We start from the raw sequence: 25,563 nt of genomic DNA on the forward strand, positions 1-25,563 counted from the left end.
AAAGGATATTAAAGAAAAATTGTAAGCAAATTTGAGCAATGAAAAACATGAAAAGAGATGAAATAACTAGTTATTTAATTCCCCAGTGACTTCTTAAGTCTGGTCCTCACCAGAGTTTCAGTATTAACTCTCAGGCATTTTTTCATATCAACTGCTGTTTTTAACTATATGGTGTGGCAGTCATATATTCTGTCTTTTCTAGGATTGTTTCCACTTCACATATTCTTTTTTCCCTATAAGCATATTTGAACTTGTCAGAATATATGTACTTTTTGTGGTTCAGAAAATATGGTCACAGTGTAAAACCCACAACGTCAAAATAAGCTCTAGAGTTTGCCATGGAGTCTTTACATTAGTTGCCACTCAGGACTGTTGGAAGAGTTCTACAAGCTTTACACAAAAAACGACAGGCTAGTGTTGTGATTAGGAATTGGGGAGTCATGTATCCTGAATTCACATGTTTATCCTGCCATAGGCAAGTGACCTAACCTTTCAAAATCTTAGTTTCTTTATCTGAAAATGGGGATCATTAAATAACCACTTTCAAAAGGTTTTATTTAGATTTAAAGTCATGATGTAAATTCTCAATAAATGCTAGTTATTTTTATAGTTATCTTTTTAAAATTAGATAACAAATATTTGAATATGAACATTTGAGGACATGCAAAATTATCTAGGTATGTCTAAAATGAAAAGAGTCATACTTTAAATACGTTTGGCAAGAATTTTATTCCCTCTCTTGATTCTATATCATTGTATGAGTTACCTTTGCAACTTAAAATGGAGGGTGGCTTGTCCATCTTGAACAACATTGCTACTGGACTTCTCATTGTTACATGTATCACTAAGAGGTCTCCAATTGCTTTTCTTTCTACTGAGTATAACTATATCCTAGGTTAATTATTGAAAAACGGAAAAGTTAATAAATATTTAAAGAGACAAAAAAGTCACTCTGCTTTTTTATGAATAATTGCAATGAAAATTTGTATGCATGCAATTTTGTTCTATTTTATTTTAATTTCTTAGGCTAGATTATAGAAATGAACTATAAATATAGACATTTTAAGAACTTCAGTATGTGTTCCTAAAGTGTTGTGCCCATTCATACTGCTTAGAGAGTCCTAGCCTTGCCACAAATTTGTTGGCACTCAGTGATGTTTTAAAATATCATTAAAGAATTTTTAGGCCAAATGTATAAATTGAATACCACAATTGCCTTCTGTCCTCAGTTACTAATGAGACATTATTTGATTAGTGATTTTTTTGTAATGCTAATATCAGATTTGTTTTATATCTGAAAGGGTTAAACAGGATCAAAGTTTATATTGTTTGTTATTAGAGTTGCCTCAAAAAAATTTTATTTGGTCCTGTAACAAAGAAGTGATTGCAAAAGTGGTGATCTTACAATTTTGAGATCAGTTGTGGAAATACAGAGCAGCTCTATATTTCTCTTCTAAATCATCATCGTAAGTTATATAGAAAGTAGTCATGTAGACAGTGTAATTCAATAGCTCCAAAGAGAGGTTACCACGGTTACCTGGAACATCAGACAGGAGGTTTGTTCCTAGGCTCATTGTACTAATACAATTACTTGTCTGAGTTGAAGTGAAAATGTTCAAGTGTTATTTTTTTAACCTTGTTACTGGCATGAATTATATTTTCATTTATTCTGAAGTATTGTGAAGAATGTATTTCAAGTCTGTTCTACAGTTTTGTGTCAACTAAGTCCTTTGCAACATGCTTGACCTACAGCTGAATTTTGGTGTTTATGTTCAGTGTTACTCAAGAGAAGAACGGAATAGAAACTAATGGTTATTGTGGGGCTGAATACTCATTATTTTATTATTAGTTTGATGTGTTCCTTATAAAAGACAGTAATTCAAATGGAATGATAGTCATAAAAAGAAAACCTCAGTTAGGACTTCTTTCACCACTTATTTAAAACTGCAAGCCCCCTCCCCTACCATTTGCACCCCATTTCCTATCCAGGGTTTTTCTTTCCATGCACCATCTCACACACTATATACATGAAATTTTCCTGTGTGTTTGTTTTTCGTTTCTCTCATTCTACTAGAAGTGAGTTCCATAAGGGTGGGGATTTTAGCTTTTTTTCACTGTTCTACTCCCTATGTCTAGAAGTGACTGGCAGCACATAGTAAGTTCTTGGTAGCTGTTAAATTAATGAATGAATTTACTAAAAATTATGTTTCTAGAAAATGCATCAAAGAACAAGATGAAGCAGATATGATTAGATTTTTTAGAACAATTAATAACCTGTATTTAACTTTTGACTCACATATCTCAGATATAGCAATCTAACATAATGCTAATCAAAGCTATTAATATATGAGGATATATTTGGTGATACGTAAGTTATTTTAGGCCAGATTTACTTTATTTATCAAAAATATTCTCAAAGCCAAATTTTTAATAGCTGCTAAATATAAGACATTAAAGTTAAGAAAATCTAGCATCCTAGGTACAACTGTTTTGTATTTCCTCGTTTTATTCAATAATTTAAATTGTTGTTATTGAATTTTTTTGAAATAAATACAGTAACTTTCCAGTCTTTGCAACTGGAGTACATCAAGTATTATTTATTCAAAAAAAATTGTGGTTTGAACATTCCCTAGATATTTGACTGTATTAGGGAGTTACTGTTAATTATTTTAGGTGGATAATGATATTATAGGTATATTAAAAATAGTCTTTATCTTTTAAAATTACATACTGAAATAACTATGCATAAAATGATATATCTGAGGGTTTTTGGTTTTTTTTCAATCTGAGGGGAGAGTGGATAGGAACATGCATGGGAGTAGACTGATGGTCAGTGGTGCTAGGGATGAGTACCGGCCTGAATTGTTGATATATTATTCTTTCTACCATTATGTTAATTAAGTATTTTTTTTTTTTTAGACGGAGTTTTTGCTCTTGTTGCCCAGGCTGGAGTGCAATGGCACGATCTCGGCTCACCACAACCTCTACCTCCCGGGTTTAAGCGATTCTCCTGCCTCAGCCCCCCGAGAAGCTGGGATTACAGGCATGCACCACCACGCCTGGCTAATTTTGTATTTTTAGTAGAGATGAGGTTCCTCCATGTTAGTCAGGCTGGTCTCGAACTCCCAACCTCAGGTGATCTACCCACCTCGGCCTCCCAAAGTGCTGGGATTACAGGCGTGAGCCACTGCACCCGGCCTAGTATTCTTCATAATAAGAGAAAAAGGAGGAGTAAGAAGAGGAAGAGCAGAGAAGGAGAAGGAGGAGGAGGAAGAGAGTAGAAAAGTGGAAGAAGACAAAAGTATTTATGAAAAAATAAAGTAGGTGTTAGAGACATAAGCAATTCCATATAAAACAATGGACGAGACGGGGACAGTTAACATTATTGAACACTAATATATGCCAAGCACTGTTCTACCTTCTATAATCTTAGCAATAACCCTATGAGCTGGGTTTTATTATTACCACCATTTTTCAGATGAGAAAATTGAATTCAGAGTGGCTAAGCAACTTGTCCAAAATATAAGTGGTGAAGCTGTCAAACTGTCACTGAACCTAAGACACTATTGTAACATATGCTGTTATTTTGTGTATCTCTAAAAAAGAGAAACAATTTTTATTTTATACTTATTGTAAGATCTATTTTAGTCTGCTTTATGCAAAGCTTATTATGTTGTTATATATCAATCTTCTTTATATATAAAAAGGAAAATACAAAGTAAATTAAGCTCTTTCTGAAACATTTTACATTCAGAGGATAACTCATTCAAATCTTTTTGACTCAGAATTTTTAATGCCTGTATTTCTCCATGCAGTGTCACCCTCTGTGCTATTCATGAAATGGTGATGCAATGTTCATTAAAACAACACTCCATTTTAGTCTCTGGGACTATCTTCCAAGCCAGTGATGCCCATTCTGCAAGTTTTGATACTATTTCCTGAACTTACCAAAAAATATCAATGGAGGGTTTTCAACAACAAACAGGACTCCTCATTCTTCCTAAAATGATCCTTAAATGGTTCAATAACTTGAAACCTGAGGGACGAAAGTTGTCCAGTCAGGCCCAGAATAATAACCCAGTTAATGCATGCACAAACAAGTAAAATTGTGCCACAACTGACACCTGAACTATGATAACTGTAAAAACTAACTATGAACGCACAGATATTAAAATAGAAAAAAAGTCTAAAAATAGAAAAAATAAGGTAAATTGATTAGCTGGGTAGTAGGTACACAGGTGCTCACTACTGCGTATAAAATATGTCATAACAGGCCAGGCATAGTGAGTGGTTCACGTAATCCCAGTACTTTAGGAGGCCGAGGTAGGGGGATCACTTGAGGCCACGAGTTCAAGACCAGCCTGGGCAACATGGCAAAATTCCGTCTCTATTAAAGATACAAAAATTAGCCAGCTGTGGTGCCGCATGCCTGTAATCCCAGCTACTTGGGAGGCTACAGTTGAGGCACAAGAATAGACTGAACCTTGGAGGTGGAAGTTGCAATGAGCTGAGATTGCGCCACTGCACTCCATCCCAGGTGACAGGTGACAGGGACTGTCTCAAAACAATGAAAATGAAAAATGTCATAACAAAAGATCAGATGAGATGTGAAAGACATGTTGGGCCTTGCTTCTGCCAAACCGTGTATTTCATGCTATTTTTTTTTTTTTTTTACTTTATTCTAGAGAAGAATAGGTGTCTAAAGACAGTTCTTAAAAGGGGCAGAGACTAAACCAAATATGCTCAATTTTAAAAGATAACTCTGATAGCAATGTGTAATATAGACTATTTCTGGCTGGACACAACATTAAGAAGTAAGAAAAACACAGAAGACATCAAAGAAAAGGGGAAGTTCGTTGACTATCAACAGTGGGACTGGGAAAATGACAACCCTGCTAATATTTCATGAATAAATATTGGACATATCTTGGCTTGTTACTTATCTCATCTTTCTAACACTCAAATGTATAAAATATTGTTTGATCTCAATGTGTTTTGATATCCAAATGTAATGATAATTCTGTTTCTTTTGGAGTTTCTGGTTGTAAGTTGGAATGTAGTCCAATATCTAGATATAATTAGGGAACAATTGACACAATTATACTAAATAAAATATTTAGTTTTGAAATCTATAAAGCATACACTCTCAAATGCAAATACTTTAGAGGTACTGTTTATGTGCAAAGATATTGTTCAAATGTAGTTCTATAGTACAAGTGATATGTGTGTGCAGTTTTGTAGTTTTTCAGTATCAAAGTCCCAGGATAATTGGCATATGGTGTTCTATAATAATACATAATAACATATGATGACTGTAATTAAGTGCAGTGACTTAGACTTTGTCTTTTAACAACCCTCAGTGGATACTGAATGAAAGGTAAATTAAAGGTTCATTAAGCTGTGTTCAATAGAAAAAAAATGTTTTCAAATGGCAGATGTACTGTGAAGTTAAATGAATTTTATTCAGATCTGCTCTTCTGTATTTTTTCAAATGACAAGCCTAGTCTGAAGTATTTGAAGTGTTTTAGGAAATTTAAAAAATGAGCATTTATTTCAGCTTATTTAATATTTCAAGCTTTAAATGTGTAAAACGATTGGAGAGACCCTAGAAATTTGGCTGTTTCTACATCAAAGTGGCCTTTAGTGTGGCTTTGTTTGACATTCTAGTCTGTGAAAGGAAAAGAAAAGCAGAAAGGAAAACAACAATAATGTACACAGTGAAGTTAAACAAAACATCTGGAGCACCCAGTATTTTTTCCGTGTATGCTAGCCAGCATTTAAATTTAAAGTCTTGTGTTTCAAAATATGTATGGGAAATCAGAAAAAAATCACAGGCAGAAATATTTCTAACTTTGTTTCTTATGCATAAAGCTGTCAGAAAGGCATTTAAAACATTTAAAATGTAATGAATTTGAGCTTTTTTATATATTTACCATTCCATTAGCATTATTAAACAGAAGCATAAAGACAATGCTATTTATATAGTAATATTATAAATATACTATAAGTGGCATGTGAATATTTACTAATAGAGGCAACTGCTCTTTTAAAAAAAATTGCTTGTGGTTCTGATATCCTATATATAATGTTTTACTTTTTAAAAAATATAATCATTACGGGTGTGCATGGTTCTTTTATTAGGAAATGCATGTATACGCAAAAAGAAGGAAGGAATCTTTACCAATGGACTACAGGAAGTGAAAGCAAAACGTTTCCCTACCTGAAAGTTTCCTTGTGTGAGACTGGAATATATAGTTTTACCTCTGTACACCATTTTTGCTCTGGCCTATATGGACTACCTACACTTTTAATGAGAATAATGATCAAATGAAGGAGTTTTGTTTTGTTCTTTTCTTTTTTTTTTTTTTTTTTTTTTTCTTGAGACAATCTCACTCCGTCCCCCAGGCTGATGTGCAGTGGCATGATCTCTGATCACTGCAACCTCTGCCTCCCAGGTTCAAGCAATTCCCCTGCCTCAGCCTCCTGTATAAGTGGAATTACACGCATGCACCACCACGCCTGGTTAATTTTTGTATTTTTATTACAAATGAGGTTTTGCCATGTTGCCCAGGCTGGTCTCAAACCCCTGACCTCAAGTGATCTGCCCGTATTGGCCTCCCAAATATTGCTGGGATTACAGGCTTGAGCCACTGCACACAGCCAAATGAAGGAGCTTTATCTTACGTTTAGGAAAGAAAGTTGTAGCAAAATGCCATGCAGCAATAATAAGAGTATGCAATTAGATATAAATTACAAACCATAAAATTCACCCATATGAAGTGTGCAATTTGATGGTTTTTAATTTATTCAGTTACAAAACCGTCACCATGATCCAATCAGTCATAGAACATTTCATCGCACCAAAAATAAAGTCCCCATTCATTAGCAGTTACACCATCACTCCCCATTTTCTCCAGTTTTCCTGCCCCAGCCCCATGCAACCAGTAATCTTTCTGTCTCTATATATCTGCCTATTCTGGACTTAAATGTAAATAAAAGTATCCAATACATGGTCTTTTGTGACTGACTTCTTTCACGTAGGAAGATGTTTTTGAGACTCATCCATTTTTTACTATGTATCAGTACTTAATTCATTTTTATTGCTGAATAATATTCCCATATATGGATGTATCACATTTTATTTATCCTTCTGTCAGTCTATGGATATTTCAGTTGTTTCAACTTTTGGGCTACTATGATTAATGCTGCTCTAAAACATTTGTGTACAAGTGTTTGTGTTATGTTTTCATTTCTCTTGGGTATATACCTGGAAGTAGAATATTGGATCATATAGTAACACAATGTTTAACTTTTTGAGGAAACCTCAGACTATTTTCCAAAGCAGCTGCACCATTATACATTCCCACCAGCAATGTATGGGATTCTAATTTCTCTAATATCCTTTCCAACACTTACCATCTGTCTTTTTGGTTATTACTATCTTAGTGAGTGTGAATTGGTTTTTTATTGTGGTTTTTACTTGTGTTTTCCTAATGATTAATGCTATTTAGTTTCTTTTCATGTGCTTATTAGCCATTTGTATATCTTCTTTCGAGAAATTTATTTTCAGATCATTTGTCATTTTTTAAATTGGGTTGTCTTTGTATCATCAAGTTGCAAGAGTTCTTTAGATAATCTGGACTCAAATATTTTATTAGATACATGTTTTGAAACTGTGTTATCCCATTGGTGGATTGCCTTTTCACTTTCTTGATTATGTTCTCTGAAGCACAAATGTGTTTTTGTTGAAATCCAGTTTATTCATCTTTTTTGTTGTTGTTGCTTGTACTTTCTGCAATAAAGTTTTAAGAGAAAGAAATATTGATAAAGTATGCTAGGTCTTAAGTATATATTTTGAAAAATTTTTCTAACATGTTTTTGGATAGAGGCATCCAAATTAGTAACTACCTGGGTCTAAAGCAGGAGATTCCAGATATTGACATAAACAACTCCATATCAAAGAATGATTTTTAATTTTTGGAATAAGATATAGACTAGGGAACGTGACTATTTATGTGCATACCTTCTGGATCAAAGTAAAAGGAATATGCAATCTTCTTTTTTAAACTCAGTAGGAGTTTATGGTGTTTGCTCCCTGAAGGAGCAAAGACCATAAAAGAGAGCTAACTGCACATGCACACACACATAGTAAACGCACACTCAAACTATTATTCATCTAAATCATTCAGGATGCCCTTGATATGCCCTCAATTTAGCTTTTTGTCTTTAATTTTTGATTCCTAGCAAATACAAGAATTGCCATACTCTAAGGGTGGTATTTCACACATTCTAGAAATATAGACTTTTTTTTTTTTTTTTTTGAGATGGAGTCTCTCTTTGTCGCCCAGGCTAGAGTGCGGTGGAGCGATCTCGGCTCACTGCAAGCTCTGCCTCCCGGGTTCACGCCATTCTCCTGCCTCAGCCTCCCGAGTAGCTGGGACTACAGGCGCCCGCCACCGCGCCCGGCTAGTTTTTTGTATTTTTAGTAGAAGCGAGATTTCACTGTGTTAGCCAGGATGGTCTCGATCTCCTGACCTCGTGATCCATGGGCCTCGGCCTCCCAAAGTGCTGGGATTACAGGCGTGAGCCACTGTGCCCGACGAAATATAGACTATTTTTAGAATAACTATTAAGAGGTTATTTCTGTGGATATCTTAGTTAACATAACTTATTTCTGCTTTCAGTTCTGAAATTCTTAAACTGCAAATTATGCAATGAAAGTAGTTTTCAGGTTTCCAACTTTACCTTAATTCTAAACCTAATTTTCCAAGTTGGTGAGAGTCTACTGTATCAATAAGTCAACTAAAATATGTGTCTTTATAAAGTGTCTACTCTCCCAGAGTTAGCAAAATTTGGTCATATATCATAATATAAGCTGATCGAAGCAGAATTGCAGCTGCTTGGCAGTATCAGTTTTACATACGAAGCATTGAAATCTTACACATTATTGGCTATAGGAAATGAGAATATTAGTTTTCCTAAACATTTTGCACCCTGAAACATTTGTATCATTACTTATCTGGGTGGAAAGAACGAATCAAAATGGGATTCAATACCTTGGAAATCCTATATTTAGTGTTTTTTAAACAAGACCTAATTTGGTCCAGTGCCTAGAAAATATCTTTTATGCACTAAATCTGCTAACTCGTGTCATTAGAATTTAAAACAATTTAGATTCATAAAACCACTTAACTATGTCGTGTAATTTTAAAGAGAAAAATATAAGATTGAATTTTGCCTTTAGAAAGATCTCTTTGGAGTTAGTGTCAGTAGTGTTGAATCATTCAGGACTGGATATTAAGTATACAAGGGCAATAGAAGAGCTTGGAGCGTATTTCATATCCCTCTATCCCTCAGCTCTTCCCCAAGGGTTCACTGCTATAGATTGTAAATGGGACACTGACCGTCAGCAAATGGTTTCCACAGCTGTAAGAGCAAGACCAATAACTAGTCACCTTTCTTTTAAACCAGTTTTCCAGTAAGCATTCAGAAACGTGTGATTGAAGATATGAATGTAGAAAATGTATTGCTGTCATCATTTTCTGAAGCAAAACAAGACAAAATTTATATAAGTGTAATTACGTTATCAAATATAACACGATAAATATAACACAGTATAATTATAAATGATCATAAAATGATTAAGCCAAGTGTATACACTTTGAGTACTAATTCATCAGCATTTAGTATAAATGATTTCGATGTTCACTGGTATCTATCTGTATATCTCTCTGGGGTAATCCAGTTATCCTGCCTCACTGTAATAATGTCTTTAATACCAGCTTCTCCTTGATCTATATTATTTTGTGAAACTCAGCTGTCATGGTGTCTTTATCCTGGAAGAATCTGGAGTGACATATGAAGACCCCCTTCTTATCCTACCAATCTAAATTTCTTTCCTACTGGCCTCTAATATGTACCTTTTTCTCCATTAAGGGAGATCCCTTCACTGACTCCTACATATTGATGCATATTCCCACCAGCTCATCTTTATTATCTCTTTATTTAAGGCTTATCCATTTTAAAAAGCACAGCATTGGTTCTTGTTGAAGCCCTCTTTAACCTAACCATTTCTGATTTCTTAACGATAGACCCTACAGTTTACTTCCGAACTGGATTTTAAATTGTACGTATAAGTTAGTTTTTTCTTTACTGATAGATTGTAATTTACTTGGAACCATTTATTGTACGTTTTTTGTTTATAATTTCATGGCTCTAATATTGTATGCATATTGTTATTGCTTAATAATCTTAAAGGCAATGATGATTGGGAGCCATTTGTGGAACACATACTGTGTCTTAAGAGCTGTGCTAAGTGATTGAAATTTTTCCACTGAAGTCTCACAGTGCCCTGTAACCACTGTCATTCTCTCTCTCTCTCCCTCTGTGTGTGTGTGTGTGTGTGTGTGTGTGTGTGTGTGTGTGTGTGTTTGTATGTGTATTTATGAAAAGACAATAAGTGATGGAATCTTCAAGGCATCAATTTCTGGCCTAAAGTCACACTATCAGTTGCAATTTGGGGATTCATACCCATTTCTTACACCCAGTGCACAATCTTTAGTAAATTACAATGCAAAACTGTTATTGTTTTCTACTAATAATGACATCTTTAATCCATGTATAACAGGTGCTTTGAAAGGGTCTTGTGGATTCAACTGGAATGGAAGACTGGTTTTGGTTATTAGAGTCTGAAGTTTGTTATAAATATGTAGTTTATTATTTCTATCTTATTTTTTCCATAAAGTGCATTATGCAACTAATTTGACTATCATAAAATGGGTTATTTTCTAAGAATATATGAATTCAACTTTATCAAAATATGTTTAACTTGAAATTAATTCTTAGAGGTGATAAATTATGCTGGGTGAACAATATCAGTTTTACTTATGGCAATTTTGATTCCAATACAGGAGGAAGGCAGACAGGGAGAAGCACTTTATTTTTTAAGAACAGGAGATTTAGTAAAACCTAACTTTATTGCATTAACAAAAGTCAAACGTGATTTAGTTTTTTCTTTCCCTCCCTATTTTTAAAGAATAACTAAAAATATTTTCTTTTTTTGGAACAATTTGTTCATGCTTTAGGAGCTATTTAATTAAATTATTACCTGCTGGAACACCATCTGTTTTTGTCCTAAAAATAAGCATAGCTTTCTTTTACATAGGCTTGGTAAATATGTAGAAGGTGCCAAAAAGCAATAAATATTATCAGCAGATGGACTGAGGCGCTTCAATCTCTACACAGTCAGTCTTGATTGTTCTGGGCATAGCTAAATGGATTTTTCTGGATAGATTCCTTTCAAAATGTATTATGTACAGGAGGAGAGTTGGATTAATTTTCTCCCATAGATCTCTTCACATTATCTGCCTCGAGATGTAAGATACAGGACCTGGTTTAGTTTTTAACTCTGTGTTGTCCACATAACAAACACCAGTTCTGAAAGGCATATGTAAATAACAACTTTATAATGTGTTTAAGGAACTTGATGTTGGTAAATTCTAGGATGGATTTTCCAGGAACCACCCTCCAGAGGCTGCTTCCTTCTTTCTTCCTTCTCATCTTTTGTCCCCTGTTCCCCCGGCAACAACCTTCACATCTGGCACACAGCCTGGAAGTTCATCCTCTCACTCCAGTCTTCGTTTTCTTTTTCAGGGATTGGAGAAATTCAAGCACTCATGATGCATATTTATCTCCCTACATCTGCAGTGTTCAGAATTTGGGGTGTCTGGGCGTGTGCATACATGTGAAAAAATGATTTATTTAATTAATGTTAACCAATTTTTATTCATCGGTTGTGAACTTTCAGTAATAATAAAATATTAATAACTAGTACTTAAACCACACATTTATAAAATGACTTCATTTAGTTTTCACCAAAAAAAAAATCTAGTTTTACCTATGAAGAACAGTGACTTTTTCTGGAGTTCATAGCTAGTAATTGTGGATGCAGAATTCAAACCTAACTGTCTTGACTCTTAATAGTTTATAATTATTTTATAATTAAAACTAATAGTTACATAGGGTTTTATAGTTTATCAAATGCCTTTAATATTTAACTTTATTCATGAATTAATTTTCAGAAGTATATAGATGAGGTATTTCTATCCTATTCTGAAGGCTGAATGAGTTAAAATACTTACCACCAAACATGTTGCTGGTAAAATGACAATTATCTGACCCAAAATTGTGTACTTTCTTTAAGATGCTATACCTATTTTGAGACTATTATTTATTGAGCAACTACCTGGTTCCAGATACAGCGCTAAGCTTCAAAGATAAAAGATAACTCAACAAATTAACTATAGGAACTGAACCTGAGGGCAAATCAGGCTGAGGAAGAACATGCACTGTGTATGCCTAGAAGAAGCTTGAAAGCAGGGAGTAGTGGGAAGGATCAGAATGGAAGTGTAGGCCAGGACATGAAGGTCTTATATGCTTTGGAAGGGAATCTGCCATTTTATGTTGGTGCAGAATAGGATTTTAAGCAGTCAAGTGATGTGATCAGGTTTGTGTTTTGGAAAAAAATAGCTTGAGTTATTTATTGCTTCTGGTTATTTATTGCTGAGTAAAAAACTACCCCCAAAATTTTGTGGCTTTGACCAGCAGTCATTTAATTATGTCTCATTATTTGATCAGGAATACAGGCAGGTCTCAGCCGGCCTATTTTTTTGCTCCACATGGCATTGACTGCTTGTCACTTGGTAGCAATCAGCTGCTGGCAAGTCGGGTCTAAAGGGTCGAGATAGCTTCATTCGTATGCCTGGAAGTTTGGTTTGGGTGTCTAGCTCTGCTTCTTCTCCTTGTGGTCTCAGGGCCTCTCCGTATGGTCTCTCCAACAAAGTAGTTTAATTTCTTGGTACTCAGGGCTGTAAGAATTCCTTCTTTGTAAGTTATTCATGCCTTAATTACAGTGTCCATAAGACATCTCAGCAAATAAATGTCTCACTATCAATCTGCTTAAGAACCATCACATTTAAATTAAGTGATTTCTCTTAAGGTATATATGTATTCCTCAAATAGCATAGATATAAATGTGAGGAAATTATTGAATTATTTGAGGTTTTTCAAAGTTATGCATTTAGTCAAACATTTCTGTGGTCGAAGAATTATTATAAAACTATAGGCAATACAAATATGAATAAGACATAATTCTTGGAGGCGGAACCAAAATGAAAAAGTCAATTGAGAAAAAAATTAAAGGTAATTAAAATAAAAATCACAAACAGGTAGCTGGTAGCCACGTGGTTGGATGCAAAATGTGTTTAGGGGAACTGCTAGCAGTACGTGAGGACAGAGTATACAGACTGTATGTTTGTATGAATGTGTGAGTTCATATCTTCTCCCTACTTTTTCTCCAAAAGACTCCAAGGGGGCTATACACTGATGCAGCCTAAGGGAAAAGGTCATACTACAAAATTCTGTTAGGGCTTGATTTTGGGGAAGTTGAGTTATATTCTCCTGTGTATTTTATTTTGGTGGAATTCCCAATATGCCTTCATGGGATTCCTTTCTGTCATTGTGGCAGAGTGGTTAAGAACACAGATTCCATAACCACACTGCCTTGGGTTCAAAACTTGCATGATTGAGGGCAAGTTACTTCAACTTTCTCTCTTAATAGTAACTTCATGGTGTTGTTCTGATGTTTAAATTACTTAATGTAAGTAGAGGGCATATAGTGCTAAATAATAGTGTGCTGTTTTTCCTGTTAATACTGTACTCTTTACCATAGTGAAACTAGTTAAGGGCATTACTGCTTATAACTTGTGTTGCAATGCATGTTCCTATTTTTATTGTTATCATAATTTGTGTTTTCTTCATCCTTAAAGATTATGCTCCTTTTTTCTGCAGAAACAAAGATATTTCCATTGTGGGGGCTCTCAAGTGTTATAAATTACTCAGGAAACAAAGAGACCTAAGTAACTTTATTTTTAAACCTATTACAGGATTATAAAAAATAAAAATAAGGAAAGGGAGAGAAGACAACGGATACATTTTGGTTCCTAAGACACGTGGTTAAGATATAGATATTTTTGCCAGGCACGGTGGCTCATGCCTGTAATCCCAGCACTTTGGGAGGCTGAGCAGATCATGAGGTCAAGAGATCGAGACCATCCTGGCCAACATGGTGAAACCCTGTCTCTATTAAAAATACAAAAATTAGCTGGGCGTGGTGGCATGCGCCTGTAGTCCCAGCTACTCGGGAGGCTGAGGCAGGAGAATCACTTGAACCCAGGAGGTGGAGGTTGCAATAAGCAGAGATCGTGCCACTGCACTCCAGCCTGGTGACAGAGTGAGACTCCTTCTCAAAAGATACAGATATTTTATTTGGGGGTAATAGACAGGTCATAATTGTAAAGGATGATTGGAATAGAAAGTCTCCCCAGTTGCAATAGCTGAAGGGAGTATTTGTGAAAGCATTAGGGAGAAGAGTCTTTCGTTTCTCGTAGAGTGTCAGAGACTATGACTCCAAAACAGCAGGTTAAGGATAAGTCAAGCTTTACTATCAGTTTGAAAACTAAAGATCTGATTTATTTGGAATGATAGAGGAAAACATAACCTTTGTTTTGACAGTCATTTCTAAGAAAACATCCACTGGTTCTTTAGAGTTTGAAATATATCATTCTCAACACATAGGAAAGAATGAAATGAACTTTTTATGGTCAGTTGTTTTATTATTTTAAAATGGATGCCTTAGATATCAACAGTGAAATTTGTAAGGATAGAAAGGTAAAAATGAAATAATGAGAAAGGCTGAAGGGAGGACACATATACATTTAAAAATAGAGGAGGCATTACGGAAACAAAAAATAAGAAATGGGAAAAGAAGCTAAAATTCATGTTGATAAAGTAATAATATTTGACATTTTAAAATTAAAGGTTAGATGAATTCTAAAAATTTTGCATACAATAGTATAATAAACGACTTTTCAATGATGTCAATTATATAAAAGTTCTGTTAAATGTTTTATATTTAATGTCTTTTTGGCTCTTACATTTTCATGCCTTTTGCCTGACATTTAGTTTCATATCAGCATTACTTTTATGTGCCGTTGGAGGTCTTTCATTTTTTATATTCCTGTTCATAAATAAAATATAAATGACATAAGAATAGCTCAGTATAGTCTTTAGTAAGTTGTTTAGTTGCTTGAACTTACCCAAAACTATTAGTAGACATGTCTATAAATTTGTAATAAAAATTAACCTCTCAATGTCCAGCTGTCATACAGATATAACTTATTGCTAGATTATTTATCATCCTTTCTTTTTAACTAAACATCTATTTTTATTAAAAATGCTAACAATAATTAGTGCTATCATACATAAAGTTTACTTATAGAAAAAACTTGAATTTTGTATTATTGAAAGAATAATTCTGTTACTTTTTTCAGATAAAATTCTATTTTTTATATCAATGGGAGGCCTAGAAAAAATATTAATGTAAAATATTAAAGTGAAAACATATCCTTGTTTATTTTGAGACACAGGTATATTTATGGATGTGACTTGTTAGACGTAAGAAAGAATAGCAAAATCTTGGACGACTTCTTTCTCCCTTTTCATATGCTGCTTAGATAATTATTGAAAAGTAGTTTAATCTTGACTTTGTCATCAGTTAATTGCAAGTTAAGTTTTATACTTTCTTAGTAATGAATGAAATTCACAATTCTTGGTTTTCTTTCCATTACTGTATTCCTACTACATAGGAAAATACAATAATTCACTTAAACTATTTTTCAGATATAAAATTAATATATATGATCTTTAGTTTATAAGGAACACACCATGCAGTTAATCTAGAACTGAATCGTATAATGGTAGTATTTTGGGTTAAATTACCAATTTTAATTTTCTTTAGATTGTAGCCTAACAGTGTGTAAGCTGAATACTAAAATTTTAGATTTGGATCTTACTCTTGGGTCCTTAAAGAATAGATTTTCAGAATTTACCCAATATAGATTTGGGAGGCTAACAGAATTTTGTTACTAACAGAATTTTAAATGAACATAGACATACTGTACAAATGTGTTTCTCTGAGCTGCCTCCTTCTTTCCCACCACTTAACCACAATATCATGATATATTAACACTGCTTCCTAAAAGAACAAGTATGAGAAAAGCTATTTCGGAAAATAAAAAGTGCAGATGCTAGATGTACTGAATTACCACTGTGGGCCTTAAATAGTCTTTGTGTGTTATGATTTTAGGAAACAGAGGAATATAATTTTAGAATAAAACACTTCTAGTTTGTAGAAACCTGTTACTTTTTGAAAGTAAAGACATTTAAAAATTAAACCAATAAAGTACCTATGAAACATCTGAAAAATAGAGTGCTTTAGTAGCCTTGTGTAGATACAAGCTTCAACTCTCTGTTCTTGGAAATCCAAAAGCCATAGTCAAAAAGCAAAATTCACCCTGGCTGAAAAGATGAAAAATTGCAGTGTATCTTTCAAGCTATGAGGCTCCTCCTGGCAGAGAGCTCTCAAAGAGCCAAGTGGTGATTGTCTTGAGATGTTAACTCTTGACACACTTGAAGCCTTCTTTTTCCAGTGTAAACTACACATAGTAGGGAGTGGACAGGATGAGCCAAAGGGTTTTAATATCTGAAAACAGGTCGGCAGCAGGTTGAATGTGAACTGTAACTGTCAAGTTCTTAGCAGAGTTGCTTTGCCCTTTGTCCCTCAACAGCAGGAGAAAAAAAAAAAAAAAAAAAAAGTGTAAGTGTTGTTAAGAGGAGACAATAAAGTAGATGTTGTGGTCTTTCCCTCAGAGCACTGTGCTTGGAAGCAATTGTTTCTTATTCAAAACCCCAGTGCCAGGAAACAGAGCCTGCCAGGGTGCTGTGGAAGGACAATAAAAAGATCTGTTAGGTCCTGAATGTAGTCAGAGCAGATCCGGAGATCTGAGGATCCACACAGGACTGTTAAGATTGAAGAGTCATGGAGGCTCCTGATGCTTATTGCCAATTTAGTACCATAACCAGGGATTAGTAAGCCAATAAGATGCATTTGCTAACATCATGCTAACTCTGGGAACTCTTAGAAAGCCCGGATGTTTAATATTTAAAAGAGTAGGTTTTGAGATTTAACATGCCAGCTCTTCTACTTACTAGCTGTGAGAACTTGGGAAAATAATTGCTGAGCCTCAGATAACCTCATCTATAAAATGGGGATAATAATAGCACTTAACATAGGATTGTTTCATTAAATGACATAAGGGAGGTGAAGACCTAACTTTATAGTAATTCTTGGCTCATTTTATGAGTTCAGTGAATTGTGAACTAGCATATAATTTTCGATGGTACATCACGGGGATATTGTTATTCTGTACATCAAAATCTAAGTGCAGAAGACAAAAAAGACATTAATAGATTTCTCTGACTAGATAGAGTATATTCTCAATACGGAAATCTGCAACTGCAGAAAAAGATAACAGAAAAAAAAATAAGATTAAAAACAAACCATTCAGCTAAGACTGACAGCCTTGTGCATTAATAACTGAGATCAGGCAAATGCTGATGGAACTCAAGAAGGCCCTGTAGACAACCCTCTTTGCTATGCCTGTAGTGAAGCTCAGAACTACATTAAAACTCAATTACAGTGGCTTTCTTTTAGCCTGAATATTAAAATTTTTTCTCCTCCACTCTTTTTTATTTTGTACGTTTGTGGCTGTATTTATCTCATGTATGTGTGTTTCTAGTGTAAGCCACTTCCTACACTCTGAAGGTAGAAAGTATGTAAATTTGATAGAAGTAAGTACAGTAAATACTTCTAGAAACAAGCAGGAAAAGATACTCTGGAATCTAGGTGGAGGTGGAATTGGACAACAAAAAGGACCAAGAAAGAAGGAGCCCATGGCAGGAACAGGAATTATTTGCACACCCCTGAGAAAAAGAGTTTTGTGATATTAGTGAGACTTAAACTTATGTGGTAGATATCCTAAACAATACCAAGTGTTCACACTACCAGTTCAGGACACCCATAGAATTTATTGCTTTGGTTCATACTAATCAAATCCTGAACTGAATTATATAATTCTGATATTTAAAAACTTTACCATAAATATAGGAACTCAGGTGGGCCCAACTAACCATCCATTTAGGGTGTGTTACACAAATTGCAGTTGCACACAGGGCCCCGAAGGCTGGCCTACTCAGGGAACTAGCAGGTGCTCACGCATATGCAAGTGATCTAAAACAAATTTACGCGAACTGACTGGGTTTCACCAACGATTTTTTTTTTTTTCAAATGGTTTTGACTGCATTTTGCAATTTATAGCTCATTAATTTGACATTTGATAAGCATACCTTTTACGTGTCATTTAGTGATCAATGTAACTCAGGCTTCAGGGTAAAGTTTTAGTTTATGCTATCCAACTTGATTATCCACTGTGCCTAAATTCAGTGTACTACTCATTTTAGAGTAGGCACTAATTTATTTTTCTAAAAATAAAGCACAAATAATAATTTCCTTTATATATCCTATTTAATCTATTAGTGAAGCACGAGCAGCAAATAATTGTCATTTCTTTTATGTGGTTGATGTACAAAATAGCAATTAAATAATTAAATAGCAATTAAATAAGAATTCTTGATGCATTTACAGACACTATAGCAGTTGCAAAGGCCATTTCACTAAAACCACAAATGGAAAAAAAAAAAATCTCATACTGAAGAATTAAGTCAGGAAACAGAGGCTTCTGAATTACTATTTTTATAGTTTTATCTTTTGCCTTGCTCTCAAGTTGATAACATTAAAGCTTTCAACAAAAAAATTTATTCCACAAACATGGACTTTATTTGTATAAAGTAGGTTTATACTGAAAAATTTATGTCAAATGTTTTTTGCCTATAAAGAATATTCTTAAACTTAGGTTTAAAAATTCCTATGGGTACTATGTAGTTCACTGTTACAGCACCTAAAGTAATACTCCACAAAGATGCATAATGAATGTCTTTTGATGATACACTGACATTTCTAAGAAATGCCTTTGCCTCAAATTAATCCACTCAAACCAGCAAATCATTTGACATTGAAAGCTTCAGGAAACAGTATATGGATATTTTTTCTCATTTTACAATAAAGATTCAATCATGGATTGTCATAGGAAATTGAGATTCTGCCTTATATTTTAAAGCTAATCTGCCAGAGTCATTCATTTATTTTACTTGTAAAATAACTTTTACAAGTAGGAAAGCCTTTATATGTGTTCTTAATTCTAATAAGATCTGTACAATCTTTTCTACCATTTGAGTTAAAATATTATCAGTAACATTACAGTCAATGAATCAAGTCAAACTTCTATGATAAATATTGTGTTCTACAACAAACATTTGTAACTCAGAATTACGATTACACATCACCAGTCCTGGAATATTAAACAGAATTCTTTAAGATGGAAAAGCTCTGTTGTTCTTTGAGTAAATAGACCAAAAATCATGCTGTAATAAGATATAGTCAAATGTAATAATGAATTTTATATAAATATTAGCCAAGCTTCTCTTTTATATATCTGAACCATAGCTAATGATTAATAAGATGCTTCCCATTTTCAAAGGCATTTGGTACACAGCTTTATTTCTCAACATCTCCAAGTAGGCCGGGCGCTGTGGCTCAAGCCTGTAATCCCAGCACTTTGGGAGGCCGAGGTGGGCGGATCACGAGTTCATGAGATCGAGGCCATCCTGGCTAACACAGTGAAACCCCGTCTCTACTAAAAATACAAAAAATTAGCCGGGCGTGGTGGCGGGCGCCTGTAGTCCCAGCTACTCAGGAGGCTGAGGCAGGAGAATGGCATGAACCCAGGAGGCGGAGCTTGCAGTGAGCTGAGATCACACCACTGCACTCCAGCCTGGGGGACAGAGCAAGACTCCGTCTCAAAAAAAAAAAAAAAACAAAAAACAAAACAAAAAAAAACCAAAAGAAAAAACATCTCCAAGTCTTTGTTATTAAAGCCTGAGGTCTCAGGTCATAGTTTAATTTAGTTAACCATGTATTTTAAAGTTGAAGCTCCAAATATTTCTATTTTCTTATCTCTATAGAATTTATCGGAAAAAATAGTGAATCACTACAATTATTATTATTAGTGTATCACTTACAGTGTGTTAGACTATGTTTTGAGCACATTAAATAATTTATCTCATTTACTCTTCATAATAACTTCAAAAATGTGGTACTGTTATTATTTCTGTTTGACAAATGTGAAATTTAAGCATAAATATATTATCTGACTTAAATTACATGGCAAAGCTGGGATTTGAACCAGATAGCCTCACTATGAAGTCCTCTCATTTAGAGATTTACAAGGTCAGAGCATTCGTGTAATAAATTCTCTCATTATGACTGCTTAACAAGAAAGAAATACTGCTGTGATCATTTTCCTAAGTGGCATAAGTAATATGTAACATTTTAAAAAAACTTTCATCTAATCTGTATTTATTATCTAAAATATTTGCCAGACACTGTGTTAGACTAGGTCTGCAGCAACCAGAGATTATATTTTACATATTAAATTTTCATTTTATTTCCATACTTATCTTTATTTCCATATAATTTACTTTGTTTAAGCCAGTATTTGTGAAATAGCATTCACAAGAATCAGTTTATTTTAAACTATCATATGTTGAATATAGATGGATATTTATTATTAATCTAAGTCTGTCACAGTCCAGAAAAATACCATTCAGTTCAAGTTGTATCTGTTTTATTTTTATAATAGAGGGTTAAGTGTATGTAAAAGATAAATGTCTTAGTATGTCGAATTTTAAAAACTAGCCTTTGGTTGTAGGACTGGATGGAAAGAGATGTCACCTAAGTGAATAAGATCTGTTGAAAATATGGAAAATATATTACACTTTTCATAATTATTGCATTTTATAAAACAGACCATGTGGCACAATATAACATGTAAGGGTGTTACAGATATTTCCATCCGTAGAAATGTCACAAGTTTCTATAACTTCCTCTATACTAAAGTATATCTCTTTTAGATAATTATTCATGCAGATTATAAAATGTACTACATGTACTTTTTAACACTGACATGGGGTAATCTTAAAATAACATGACAATACAAACAAACTAAATCATGTGCATTAGTGATAAAAAATTGAATGGCATTATTATGTGATTATGTCTAAGACATGCTGATTTTGCTGAATATTTGTCTTTAAATATAAAATTTTCATGTTACTAGGGAATTTGAAGCTTCTCATAAAAAGAAATGTGATATGTTTTTGTCTCACAGGGCAGAGGTGTTTTTAAGACAGCTACATTCTTGGTGGGAACCATAGAATAATTTATGCTGTCTCAAAGCTGAATGTTACTAAAGTTTTATTTATTTGATAGTTTCTTTTTTTGTTGAGTTTATTTTTTATATATATAGATATATGTTTTAAGTGAAGCAAACAAAACTATCAGGGCAGAGATTTCTGTTTATTTTTGCAAAATGTCTATACTATTTTTAAGGCAAATAATTTTATAGAAATAGTTACTAATTTTATATATGTATATAATACATTTATATATACTATATTTACATATATTTGATATATAAAATATATCAGACATATATAATTGATTTTACCAAGCCAGCGATTAAAATGCTTTATCATATATGCCATTACATACTCATTTCCGTGGTAATTTTCCTGAAATACTTTGGAGTTTGTTACACCAGGTGACTTCATCTACCTTTATCCCAGATGTGACTCTGCTGGAAGATAGAATTTAGTGAAAATTTAATAATGTGTAATGAATCCAAAAGTGGTAGTAAGGGTGTCAGGCAGATATCCATCATAGTGAGGATTTAATATGTGTATCTGCATTACATTCTAATTGATGGCTCTGTCTGATGTTTGAAGAGCGTTAAATTGCTGATGTACATGTGATGGAATGCCTATTGTCAGGTTAGAGATGAAAACTCTGCCTCACCATTGCAGTTGGCTTTTAAATGATTTATAGAGAGGTGACTTTGAATGTTTGTATTAGAGGTCAGAATTAGAGGTCTCACATTGCTGTAGTAACTCCCATGTGCCAAGTCTTTTTTGAGCATAAACCAAGCTCTACGATTCAATGTTTTTAAAAAAATCTTTAGAGAGAGAGACTCTGATTCACTAAAATGGGAGAAAAAAATCTAGAGAACTGCTTGGAAAAAATGTCTGAGTAAATTAATCAGTAGTGCCTAAGCTGAACAGTTAAAGAAGTACATATAATATCATTTCAAGATAACAGTAATTTACTGATGTTTAGGCCAAAGGGAAAAAAATTGACTAGTGCTAGGAAATTGCAGTTTATAAAGCACATTGAAATAAATTGGTTTCTAAAATGTCTAGAGATTCTTTATTCTGCTTTCTTCAGATTTTTTTCTATCCTCTAATATTTTCTTTTGACATATTCTTTAAATCCAGTGAGATTCAGTTTCTTCCTCTATAAGTTAATCAGCTATCACCTAACCTATCTGAATAGCTATCATTAACATCATACATTACTTCCTTTCTCTGCTTGTCTTGATTTGACCAAAGACAGAATTCAAATGCTACACTTCCTTGAATCATTTTGGAAACAAGACCAAACAAGAAGAGATGGAGGGGGGGAGGGAAAGAGAAAAGCAATGTAGAGCCATGAGAACATTTAGTATATCATGTGGTGATTTTTAGATTTTAATCTCTACACGTAGACTAAATGTTAAAAAAAAACACCAAACACTGTAGTGTGTGTGTGTGAATATTATACATCTTCCTCTCCATCTCCACAATGTCTTGCAGAATTATATAATTATTAACTCCCCACCAATCCTTGACAGTTCTATCTCCTCTAAGAATAGAAATGTTCCTTCTAACTCATATAGCCTATCTACTACTCAGTAGATGCTTTAGGTTTACTATGTGAATGAATCCTGATGACAACGCTACGAAGTTTGTATTGTTATTATACCCATTTCACATACGAAGACCCTGTGTTGTCGGGAAGTTAAGTTTTTTGACCAATGTCACCTTTTCCTAGTTTTTTCCTCAGCATCTTTGTCCCATGTGTGCTATCCTCAGCCATAGCATACCACTCCAGGTTTTTCAAATGGGCCATTCTTATTCTCTCTTTGTGTTTGTAAATTTTCCCCTTCCTGGGTATCCTCCTCTCACACCCTCCTCTCTTGCAAAAGCAACTTAGAGATCACTTTTTTGAATAATTATTTCTCGTATTTTCTGCTAGAATCAATAACCCCTGAGTTTCCCTGACACTTTGCATATTTTATCTGACTTTTTTGTTTGCTTGTGCGTTGTCTCTCTGATTTGATGGTTCCTTTTTGTGGAATAGGGTCCTATTTATTTCTGTCTTCATTATCTATCTCTGCCTGACATGCATTAGATAATCATCTTTATTGAGTCAATGCTAGGTAAGAATGAGTCCTAGATTTTAGGGTAGCATATGAAAATTCTAGTCAGAATTACAGTTTTTATTTTAGAAAATTTAATATTTAGTTATATTTGAACTTTCTTAAAAATTTAGGAAATTTTAATTATATGGGCCTCAGCTAGCCAAGATTGGAGGTTTGTATGGCCATAATTCTGTGCATAATGCCACTCCCTTTGTGAAATCCTTGTTTTATCTTTTTCATAGGAATTTACTTGTCTACCATGATTCCTAAAGCAATTAGCTAATCAATTATCAGTTGAGCTGTGTTCTTTGCCCACCACAGTGGGCCACACAGAAAAATCATAAAACATAGTGAGGGATCTAAGATCCAGCTGGGGTGACAAATCTAATACACAGAAAATTTAAGTATAAATACTCTTAATCTGCAGCCATAATACACCAGTGGGTTATTGAATACAGACTTAAGACCACTTGCAGTTAATTAGCCCAGTTTTCCTAATACCACTTGGCAGGATACAGCAAGCTGTCATCCAAAGCTGTGCAAGGGAGAATAACCTCCATCTGCCACTCCTGTAGCAAGGTTATGAAACCAAACTCTCCTAGGCTGGCAAAAGGCTTTCCTCTTTGGGTTGATGCCATCCCAGACTTTTATTTAAAATTCATTCAGCCAGGCCAATTCATGTCACTAATTTCTTGGGACATCTCGGTCCTCTCTCGTACTCTTAAAGTTGTGTAATCTTTTTGGTAACTTAAGAATCTGTAACATAACAGATTTTGCTTCTTGTAGAATTCATACTTCATTTAGTTGTTCTGCCTATTTTTGTAATGAATTTGTGTTTTTAAGACTAGCTTTGGCAATGTAATCATTCCAGGGTTTATATTATTTTTTCCCTTTACCTTACCAAATCACAGCTTTATTACTTTTGTCTTTAATTTTTAGAAGTTATTTTGTAACTATGAAGGTTTAATTTTGCCTTCTACATTGCATCATCCTTCAATGTAATTGAGTATTCATGACTGTTGTTATTCTCCTGAGCTTCAAAGATTAATGGTGTGTGTGTGTGTATAATTTTGTTTTCTCATAGCTTTCACACTAAGTACCTTCTACTTTCATTTTTCTTTTGTGTTCCTTTCCTATAGTAACATCAACAGAAAATTATAAGATTAATTCAATAAAATATGAGTTTCTATAGGGAGAATTTATTTCCCTGTATTATAATCATTAAACACTCAATATGGCTTACTGTTTTGTTTTCACTTTGTTAGTTTTTTTAATTGTGTGTTTATTTTATTAAAAAACGTTTTTCTTATTTTCACAGGTAAAAAGATGGCCTATCAGAAGGTCCATGCAGATCAAAGAGCTCCAGGACACTCACAGTACTTAGACAATGATGACCTTCAAGCCACTGCCCTTGACTTAGAGTGGGACATGGAGAAGGAACTAGAGGAGTCTGGTTTTGACCAATTCCAGCTAGACAGTGCTGAGAATCAGAACCTAGGGCATTCAGAGACTATAGACCTCAATCTTGATTCCATTCAACCAGCAACTTCACCCAAAGGAAGGTTCCAGAGACTTCAAGAAGAATCTGACTACATTACCCATTATACACGATCTGCACCAAAGAGCAATCACTGCAACTTTTGCCACCTCTTAAAAATACTTTGCACAGCCACCATTTTATTTATTTTTGGGATTTTGATAGGTTATTATGTACATACAAATTGCCCTTCAGATGCTCCGTCTTCAGGAACAGTTGATCCTCAGTTATATCAAGAGATTCTCAAGACAATCCAGGCAGAAGATATTAAGAAGTCTTTCAGGTAGGTGAAGAAGAAACAGATGTTGTTTGAATGCATTTCTTGGGAAAAAATGTCTCACAGGGGGTATTGAACTGATGATTTTGTCATGGTTCAAGTCAGTTTTGCAAGCTGAGAGACATAACTTACCACCACAATAAGAATAGAAACTTCAAAGAGGGGAGCGTACATTTTCAGATTTATGGTGCTGCAATATAAATTTGTGATGCAGTTTTATTAATTACTAGTAAGAATCATAAATACTATGGAGACTAAAATTCTCCAGCCACTGTATTTTCTCCCTCTTGGGGAGCCTTGTTAGGCCAAATTGTGATGCAAAGATTGCCAGATATACAGGTAATAAAAACTAGGACATTAGCCATATGATAAAAACTTTA

General features: G+C 34.1%; 1 protein-coding gene across 1 annotated transcript in view; it reads left to right on the forward strand.

Annotated features, from left to right (window-relative positions):
* Window positions 1–25,563, forward strand: part of NAALADL2 (N-acetylated alpha-linked acidic dipeptidase like 2) — a 955,512-nt gene that overhangs the window by 212,177 nt on the left and 717,772 nt on the right. Inside the window, exon 2 of the mRNA XM_063621698.1 lies at window positions 24,688–25,189. Coding sequence (XP_063477768.1) covers window positions 24,688–25,189 — 502 coding nt within the window. The remainder of the gene's footprint in view (window positions 1–24,687; window positions 25,190–25,563) is intronic.

This window comes from Symphalangus syndactylus, chromosome 17 (genome assembly GCF_028878055.3).
Source record: "Symphalangus syndactylus isolate Jambi chromosome 17, NHGRI_mSymSyn1-v2.1_pri, whole genome shotgun sequence".
Classification (NCBI taxonomy): domain Eukaryota; kingdom Metazoa; phylum Chordata; class Mammalia; order Primates; family Hylobatidae; genus Symphalangus; species Symphalangus syndactylus.